At 39.5% G+C, this 10061-nt stretch overlaps 1 protein-coding gene across 2 annotated transcripts in view; it reads left to right on the top strand.

Moving 5' to 3' along the window:
* The window catches only part of slc6a20 (solute carrier family 6 member 20), a 36856-nt gene extending 26805 nt beyond the window's left edge, over positions 1 to 10051 (top strand). The window contains exons 2-9 of one of the 2 annotated variants that reach the window (XM_015020319.1): positions 1202 to 1342; positions 1442 to 1533; positions 2086 to 2313; positions 2481 to 2591; positions 2706 to 2947; positions 3653 to 3815; positions 5840 to 5897; positions 7686 to 7817. In XM_015020319.1, the coding sequence (XP_014875805.1) occupies positions 1202 to 1342; positions 1442 to 1533; positions 2086 to 2313; positions 2481 to 2591; positions 2706 to 2947; positions 3653 to 3815; positions 5840 to 5897; positions 7686 to 7726 (1076 nt within the window). In that variant the 3' untranslated portion in view covers positions 7727 to 7817. Of the gene's footprint in view, positions 1 to 1201; positions 1343 to 1441; positions 1534 to 2085; positions 2314 to 2480; positions 2592 to 2705; positions 2948 to 3652; positions 3816 to 5839; positions 5898 to 7685 lie in introns of both variants that reach the window. The other variant, XM_015020318.1, reaches the window with a different exon arrangement.
* Positions 10052 to 10061: the final 10 nt, after the last annotated feature.

The following is a 10061-nucleotide window of genomic DNA, read 5'->3' as shown; positions in this document are numbered from 1 at the left end:
CTGGGTTTTGGGTTGGGATGTCTTTTTGTGTGTTTTTCTGTTTTATCAGTTCTGTTTTAGTTCACTTAAGTTCAGCCTTTCATGGTCATTCTAGTTTCAGTATTTACTGTTACTTATTTTGGTTAGATTTGTCTTGTTCCTGTTTTTCTTTGCTTTGGTCCCTCGTGGTGTTTCTAGTTGTGTTTGTTTCTTAGGAATTTTGCACTCTAGGTCTAGCTGTTGTTTAGTGTGAAGAGTCTATTTCTTTAGTGATTCTTGTTAGGGTCTCTGTCTAGACCTTTTTGTTTATTGTAGATTGTATGTTCCTTATTAGATCAGTCTAGTTTCTGTTCAGTTCTTTTACAGTTTCTATTTTATTATGATTCTTTAATGTTAGAATTATTTCATTCTCCCCTGAAAAAATGTCATTGAATGGCAGCAAACCCTAATCCCTCAATCCTTCATACATGTAGCAACAGAGGAAAGGAAAATGTCACCTTAACAGGAAGAAACCTCCAGCAGAACCAGTACCTGGTTCAGTCTGAACAGCCATCTTCCACGACCGACTGGGGTTTGAGGAAAATAAACAGAGAAATGGAAGCAATGATCCAGGAGTTATTTCTACATTAGAGAAAAGTAAGAAGTTAATGGCACTAGAGTAGATAAAGTAGTCACTTTAGTAGCTTCATCTAGGAGAGAAACACATCTTAACAGATGAGCTGAGCCGGTTTAAAGTCTATAGGATGAAAGAAAGCACATGCATTTAGTCATATCTACAGCTCAGCTTTGTCCAAGAGAGCGACATGTTTGGACACTAAAAGACAGGACAAGAATGTTTTCTGCAAGTATGTGTGAGTTTGACATGGATATTTCATCACTTATGTTATTTTGTTCAGATATTAATATATTGGCCACTTTAAACAAATCTTCTTTAAACCAACAATGGAAAAAACTGAATGTTATCCAGTTTTTGACTCACTCATTCAGTTTATAATTTTCTTCATTCAGCTTGGCTTCCATAACATTATTTTCAATTACCAAGACATTGTTGGTCTACTTCTAAGCTATTATTTTTAAAGATGCTGCACAGCATTTAAATAATTGAAATTATAAAAGGCATATTAATTTTGAAAATGAACCTTTGCAACATCAGCCCTTATTGATGTTAAAGTGGAGGTGTTTGCTACTCTAAATTGTCTGAGTCTCATATTGTCACCTGCAGGGGGTTTCCTGATTCCCTATCTGCTCATGCTGCTTCTGGAAGGCGTGCCTTTGTTCTACTTGGAGCTAGCCATTGGCCAGAAAATGCGTCTGGGCAGCATCGGTGCATGGACTGCTATAAGCCCATATTTAGGAGGAATTGGTAAAAGTCTAGATTACAAACACAACATTTTCTGATGCTAACTTTAATACTCATTCATTGCTTTCTAACCTTTATCCTATTTGACCTATATCGTTTCAGGACTTGCCAGTGTTGTGACATCAATGTACTTATGTCTCTATTACAACATTATCAATGCATGGAGTTTCTGGTACCTCTTTCACTCATTTCAAGTGAGTTGGTTATTAAATGCTCTATTTTTTTTTTTTTTTAGCAAATTCTGAAACTGTGTTGGACCTGCTGGGACTTAGGACTGTGTTAGATTGTGAAGAATTAGAACATGTTGATAATTTGCCAAAGCAAAGAGATGTTTAAATCATCTTTATAGCCCATTACGTTCTATCTTCATTATATACACACTCAGCAGTTCACCTGTCTTTCTTCTAGCTTTATGAATTAACTTTTATGTAGTAATATTTGACTTAACCTAAATGCAATCTAAGTTTGGAAAAAGCAAAACCTTCTGTAGCCAGATATTTGAAGTCCTAAATTTCATGTATTTAGGACTTCAAAAAAAAATCTTAAATTATTGGACTATTTTAATTTAGCTGCGTCAGGTAAATTTGGGTCAATTAGCTGACTCAAATTGGAAAAAAACTGTCTAAATTAAAACCTGTTCAGAATCTATTGATTTTACAGTAAAAAGTTGTGATATTATATTTTTTGGCTGACTTCTAATGTCTGTCCTACTGTGCTCCTTGCATCCCCACCACCTCCCCTCCAAGTCTGTCTTGCCCTGGGCAGCTTGCCCTGTAAATTCCAACCGGACCGGACCTATGGAGGAGTGTGAAAAAGCTTCACCCACCCAGTATTTCTTCTACAGAGAAACCCTTAACATCTCTCCCTCTATTGAAAAGAATGGTGGCATTCAAACAGGCCAAGCCCTGTGTTTCCTGCTTGCATGGGTGATAACTTATCTATTCATTATCCGAGGTGTAAAGTCAACTGGAAAGGCAAGAAAGCTTCCTTATTTACAGACTCAATAAAGCAATAATATCATCTGCAATTGCATATATAACAGTTTACTGTAATATTGTGATCCTTCATATTGTTTCCTGATAAATTCACCTCACCATATTAAAAGCATTGCACCAATAATGGTGCTGTTTGACTTTTGTAGGTAGTATACTTCACTGCAACATTTCCATATGTTGTCCTGTTCATCTACTTGATTCGAGGCATGACTCTTCATGGAGCTCTAAATGGTGTCAAATACATGTTCACACCCAAGGTGAGAATGGATTGGCTTTAGGAATATGTACGAGGCCTTATCGCTTTGCTTTAGATATCAGAACGCTGGAGTTTGCTTTAATTTTCATGTGCATGTGCATCTCTGTGCTTTTAGATGGAAGAACTTGCCAATCCTACTACTTGGATCAATGCAGCCACTCAGATCTTTTTCTCTCTGGGTTTGGGTTTTGGGTCACTCATAGCTTTCGCCAGCTACAACCAGTACCACAACAACTTTGAGCGGCAGGCCATCATTGTCTCCCTCATTAACAGTGGAACATCCATCTTTGCCTCCATTGTCACTTTTGCCATCTATGGGTTCAAGGCAACTATCAACTATGAGAATTGCTTGGACAGGTATGTATTATTCAGATTGCTTTAGTCTGTTCCAGTGGATTTAAGTAACATTACAAACATTTGGAAGCTCAAGGAGGCATGTAAGACTTCTTGTTACACACCTTTTTTTTTTTTTACATGTGGAACTGTTTTAATCCTGGTTAGCTTGCTCCTTAATCAGTCTTTCGTCAGTTGCTACCGGTATTTAGCTGTGTGCTAAACTCTCTGCCGTGCTGCCTGTATTTGGACTGTTAGAGCTTTTCATCATTAAATTCATCATTTTCTTCTACAACCTGGGTCTCAGCGTTCATCCTCACCACCTCTCATTCACCACTTCATGACGGAGACAACTGTATATCAATGAATGCCTGTTAATTCTCTTTGTCCCAGTTCACAGACCTCCTGTCCTGTCACTGTTGGACATTATTCTGTTGTCTGTCTTCCAATTCAGACATAAATCTCATAGACATAATCACCTTTTACGAATCCTAATGCTTCAAATCCACTCTTGTCTGGCCATATAAGGTCATGAAATGTTGACATAGCCATTTATGAAGATTTGACCTGGATTATTTTAAAGGCCATTCATGGCATGAGCTAAAACATAGTTCATGCTATGTACTGCTGCAGTAATAATCCTTGTTGACTGGCTAGTGTGTAATGCTGTTGCTTTATGCTAGCATCAGGTTCATGGTTTTCTCAACATCCACCTTCCTTCTCTCTCAGGACACGCATACTGCTGCTCAACTCTTTCAATCTTGCCGAAGACAGCATCACCATCAACAATGTGTTTGAAATGATTGAGAAGCTGAACACAACATTCCCAGAGCAGTTCGCTGAACTTAGCAACAAACTAGAAGACTGCAGCCTGGAGAATGAGCTAAGCACTGTATGTACATTATCATTTATTGACTGCTGTTGGGCTGTAACATCAGGTTCTAATCATCAGAAATTAAAACCTGATAAATAAAAAGCCTCACTTTTTTATATTATTACAATCACTATGTACAGATTGTATTAATGCCAAGATAAATACATTTTCACATGATAAAGGCTGAAGCACCAGCTTATTTGCCAACCTTTCCTACTAACCATCTTTTGTTTCTAGACTAAACCAACCAAGCTTTAAAACTATACATAGATATGCCATTGAATTTTATTGATATTCAAATTCTGAAGTTCGAAACCCAGAATTTCCCATTTTAATGCATCAATTGACATTTCATAAAACTTTTACAGAAAGAAATAGATGGCTATTTTGAATCATTTCTGATAATAAAGGATCGTTTTGTTGGGATTATATTTAATGATGGGTTATAGAACTGATACTGTAGGCCAATGTTTGATTTGTATATTGCACAGCAGGAATCAGAGGTTTCCAATTAATGTCAGTGTAACCCCTAAACACTGACATTAATTGTGTTTAGGGGTTAAACACCCCTAAACACAACCTCATGTTGGATCTCATGTTGGACCCAACATGAGAAAGGTCATTTTATCTGTCAAGTTGTGCAACACATCATATAAAGGCAATCTTTTATGTGATTGCTTGTTTTATGTGGATGTTTTTATGATGTTTGTTCAGCACTTTTGTGTTTATGCTCACAATGAATTTAAGGATGTTTTTTCTGTGATGGCCTTTCAGTTAAAATCTGTGTGACTGAGCTTTGTGCAGTTAACAATCATTTTATGCCCCTTTACGTCTCTTAACAGAAATACAACTTGAATGTGAACAGTATTGATGTGAAGAAATAATTTAGCTCAGATTCATACAGAAGTATCAGTTGACCAGAAGAGTGCCAGAATGTTGATTTTACCAAAATGTTGTAACAAGTTGTTTTACCTTTTACTATTATTAATATTGAGCAAGAACTATGTTCAGTGTAATGTATATGGTAAATGGCCTGTGCTTGTATAACACTTTATTTTTTGACGACAGTCATAGAAGTTTGCCCGCAATCGGCAGGTTGCTGGTTCAATCCCTGCTCCACCCGCCTCTGTCATTGTGTCCTTGGGCAAAGCTCTTCACCCACCTTGTCTGCTGATGGGGGTCAGAGAGCCTGGTGATGCCAGTGCATGGCAGCCTTGCTTCTGTCAGACTGACCCAGGACATTTGTGGCTACTATCCAGTAGGTTGCCACCATCAGTCCATGTGTGTTGTACAAGTACAGGACAAGACGCTGGCGCTGTATGTTCGCCCCTTCTCTATGCTAGATAGACACTATATTGTTGTTGTCATCTTTTCCTGGGTTTTCTTCTGTGCTGCTTTCAAGTTATGCTATGGATTTCATGGCACTGCTTTCTGGATATTTTCCTTGGAGCCATGGGTCTGCTGAATCCATTTTTTTTCCATCCACTTACCAGAGAAACACTTATGAAACTACATTCAGTGGTGGAGCTGCTCGTTTGGATTTGGAACTCCATGACCCAAGTTCTTTCTATGGAAGTCTGTGGGAGTGTCCGAATTCCATGGCTGTATTCACTGTTGAGATTTTCCTTTAAGTAAAAGAAGAAAATAGTTATTGCCCTCCCCCACCCTGCTAGTGGGGGAGGGCACATGTCCATCCTAAACTTAAATGTTATTGGTCAGTTTACTTTTATTTATTTGGCAGTTTGGCTACTTTCTCTAAGCTAAATGTCACTATGCAGTTGAAGCTAGCTAAAACAAATAAGCACAGTTTGAACCCTTTTATCATGTGTGCAGTTCTGGCGGGGTTGCCGGTTTAACTGCTCTTTTTTTGTGGTTTCGCAAACCGAAAAGTGGACAGGCCACACGGTTGGCCGAGCTAAGACTGCAGGAGAGTTAGACAATTAAATGTAGTTGAAAACTGTTGTAGTGCACCCATTTTCTCTCTTCACTTTGCCAAAAGAGTTGAAATTAAGCAAACATTGTTTCACCTCCTCCTCTGGAAGTCTGACACACCATCTGAACCTGGGAATCTCCATCCTCCACCTGCCGTGGTTCACACGGGTATACTTTGCTTTCCTGTATTTATTAGTTAGCATAGTTTAAAAAAAAAAAAAGGAGGATGAGACCTGCTGTTTTTATGGTCCATGTGCATTAAGCGGATATGGCCTGTAATTGTGTATTCTAGGTTTGTGCTGGTTTTGTGCCACACGCACATGATGCACGTTGGTAATGTGGTTGTGCTCTTGTGGGTCAGGTGCATTGATAGTATTGAGCGTACCCTCCAATAAAATCCTGCAGGAGTCCCCGCCTCTCTTGGAGAGAATTTCGGCCTTCAGAGCCCAGATCAGACTGTAAAGGCCCAACCATGCTGCATCCAGAAAAATCTGGATGCAGCATGGTTAGCTGTGTGCTATCTTTCTGCCGTGCTGCCTGATCTGGACTGTTTTGAGCATCTTCATTAAATTCATCATTTTCTTCTACAACCTGGGTCTCTGCGTCTCTCCTCACCACCTCTCATTCACCGCATCTGACAGCATTGATGTCCACATGGCTGCTGATGCTGGTTCTTAGAATGATGTCAAGATCAGTTCTTGCAACGTTTGTTTGACACATCATGTATGCAGTTTTTTTTTTCAGAGTTGCAGGGCAATCTGGGATTCTTTAGATCAACTAAAAGATGATACTGTGTGACAGATATTACGTTCTGTTTAAACATGTTTGAGACAGGTCACATATTCTTTACACATGTAGCCTGTGTTTTAACAAACATAATTCAGTCTTCATTATTATTACAGCTGTACTTCAAATGGTTACAAGGAAAATTCAAGCCATTGCCAAGAAATCCAAAATGCTTCTTCTGATCACTCTAGAATTAGAATTAGAATTTGTTTGTCACTGTACATATTGTTATGTACTCAGCATGGCATTAAAGCCAGGTCCAAAACAGAGCGAATAATGTAGGGAAATCTATACAATATAAACCTAAATATGGCAATATTAATAACATTCAATCAGTCAAATTTGGATGCATCTGTAGGACCTCCTTGAGGGCAGCAGGTCAATCAGGTTGAAGCCAGGTTGGGTTCTGTCCTTGGTGATGGCCTTGGCTCTGTGGAGGCTGCAGGAGGTGTGAATGTTGACCACAGAGGAGAGAGGACAGCTGCTTTTACGACCCTCTACAGCCTCATCCTGTCTGTAACAGTGCAGCTGCCGTACCACATTGTGATGCAGTATGTCAACAGAATCTGCATGGATGAGCGGTAGAAGGTCAACAGCAGCTTGGAGTTTAGTTTGTGCTTCCTGAGGACTCTCAGGAAGTGTAGGTGTTGCTGAGCCTTCTTGATGACTGCTGTGATGTTGTAAGTCCAGAAGATGTCAGCAGAGATGTGGACCCTCTCCACACTGCGTTAATGTAGAGAGGAGCCGTGTCGGTGTTGAGCTTCCTGAAGTCCATGATGACCTTCTTGGTTTTCTTGGTGTTCAGAGTAAGGTTGTTCTCTGAACACCAGGCTGCCAGCTTCAGGACCTCCTCTCTGTAGGCTGCCTCATCACCCTGTGAGATGAGTCTGACCTCTGTGGTGTCATCAGCAAACATGACAGTGTGTTTGTTGTTGTGAGCCAGACTGTGTGGTGGGTGTAGAAGCAATACAGGAGGGGTCTCAGCACACAGCCCTCTGGAGAACTGATGCTCAGTGTTTTTCAACTGTAATATGGCACATGACAGTTGCTTGGGTTCATCTTGGTTACTTTTAATGCTGGACAACATGGCTGGCTGCTTTTATAAAAACAGAACATTCATGCCTATGTTTACACACACTAAAACTAGACTCTGTCTTCTGTTTGCCTCAGGCTGTGGAGGGGGCAGGGCTGGCCTTCATAGTGTACAGTGAGGCCATAAAGAACATGCCATTGTCTCAACTGTGGTCAGTGCTGTACTTCTTCATGCTTCTGATGCTGGGAATGGGCAGCATGCTGGGAAACATCACTGCCATCACCACCCCACTACGGGACTTCAAATTTCTGTCCCACGTAAGCAACGAGGCTTTAAATGGTAAGAGGTAATATTAGGGTGTCTTTGTACATATTGTTGTTTTGGTAAGCTATTTCAATAGCATTGCTGTTTACACAGGATGAAGTTACCAACAAAATCAGCCCTGCTGACTCTTTGGTTTCAGCTTAGGCTTTTCTCACCAAATGATCTCACATGTTCACAGATAATGGTCAGGAAAGTGGTGAAATCAGTTCCATCGTAATTCAACATGAATAGGTTTAGATCTTACAATATGCTTGGGCTTTAACAGTGCGTGTATTCACACTGAAATTTTGCAATATGGATAGAATTAACTTTAAAATCCTTGTTTGTCTCCTCTGTCTTTATTCCACTTACTTTTATTTGTTCCAAGAACTAAGCAACATTTAGAAGAGATCAGACTTTCTAAGTTGTGGACAAAGTTGCCTTTGAGTAGGTGTCTTCCCTTCATCTTTGTTTCTTTAAAAATACATCTTTTCAGAAGGCCTTTGGCACAGTGTGAGTTGGCATGCTAGTTTTAAAGGTCCACTATTATGCTTCCTTGAACAAGTTAAAGGGTAGATCTATGGGCTGTACAAGTCATGTTCATTACATTTAATTACATTTAATACACAAATATTCATTCATCGATCAGTGGCTGTTTTGATCTCATTAAGGAATGTGCTGTTTCAGGGCTACCTCATTATTAATAATTAATAAGCTGCTGGCCAAGCCCTCCTAACTCAGTGTTTACGTTAGCTCCTCAGACATGTGAAAATGGCTACAGGCAGACGTGCAGTGGTGTACAACCTTATATCTTTGATCCAGAAGAGGTGGAGCCTCCTGAACAACCATCACGCCACAACCACAGAAGGATTAAACTCTGCAGATCTGATGCAAAGTGATATACTTATTAATTCAAATTATGAGGATTCTGCTTCATTTCAGGGCAGTTTGTCATGAGGTGAAGTTGAGCAACTGACATCAGCACAATTCAGCAAAAAGACTGTATTTTCCAGTTAATGCAACCTTTTTTGAAATATATATAGGTTAGAGAAGCATTAAAAAAATTCAGACAATGTCAGTAATGTCCAGGTGCCTGAAGTGTTTTCACAAGTACTGCATCCTCTCAAGGTAGATTTTCACTTTCAGTTTAACTCTGACAGTAAATGCGTAGGTGGTGTTGTAACATCAAACAGGACTAACAGTTATCATTCAGTGTTAGTTTGTGCTAAATGACAATCATGTTCGTATCGAGCAACAATACAAAACACACAAGACATCTTATGTATTTACATTGACATCTTCTGCAGATTGTGAAGAACATTAGAAACAGGATCTTCCTTCAGTCCAAGTATTTTGGTAAATCCTTCTGTGTAATGTTGGTAGTTTTCAAAGGACTACTTCCTAAGCTAATTTGCACAAATACAACATTCTTTTACAATATCGCAGGGGCATTGCAAGCAAAAATAAAATGAAGGCACACAGAAAATGCATGGACACATGCTCTGTACTGCAGGCAACAACAAATCATTTTCCTTTTAGAGCAGCCATTGCACAGCTTACCAAGCGTTAACACCAAAAACGTTTTGTGCATTAGGCACGTTTGGTTTACATTCAAAGTCTCCAGGTGCTGGTCATAAAATTAAAATGTCATGAAAAAGGTTGACTTATGTCAGTAATTCCATTCTAAAAGTGAAACCTGAGTATCATATTCATTCATTACACACAGACTGAAATATTTCAAATGTTTATTTCTTTTTAATGTTGTTGATTTGGACTGACAACTAATGAAAACTCCGAATTCAGCATCTCAGAGACTTAGAATATTACTTACGACTAATAAAAAATTACTTTTAGAAATGACCGACTGAAAAGAATAAGCAGTACTCAGTACTTGGTTGGGCTCCTTTTGCCTAGATTTCTGCAGCAATCCAGTGTGACATGGAGTCCATCATTCTGTGGCACTGCTCAGGTGTTATGACAGCCCAGGTTGCTCTGATAGTGACCTTCTGTTCTTCTGAGTTGTTCGGTCTGAAATATCACATCTTCCTCTTCACAATAGCCCAGAGATTTTCTATCCACCTTATTCCTACGCCCCATGATGCTTTGCGTGAATTATGGGCGCGACTTCCGCCGCAAGCCGGAACTGCCATTTGTTTACATGTTACCCTAACGCTAACCGGCTTTCGTCAGAGCTTGTAGGCTATAACCAG

The sequence above is a fragment of the Poecilia latipinna genome, unplaced genomic scaffold (assembly GCF_001443285.1).
Source record: "Poecilia latipinna isolate Pla-1442-1.1 unplaced genomic scaffold, P_latipinna-1.0 Scaffold2568, whole genome shotgun sequence".
In the NCBI taxonomy this organism is placed as follows: domain Eukaryota; kingdom Metazoa; phylum Chordata; class Actinopteri; order Cyprinodontiformes; family Poeciliidae; genus Poecilia; species Poecilia latipinna.
The sequence above is the reverse complement of the archived record's forward strand: the minus strand, read 5'-3'. Positions and strand labels throughout refer to the sequence as shown.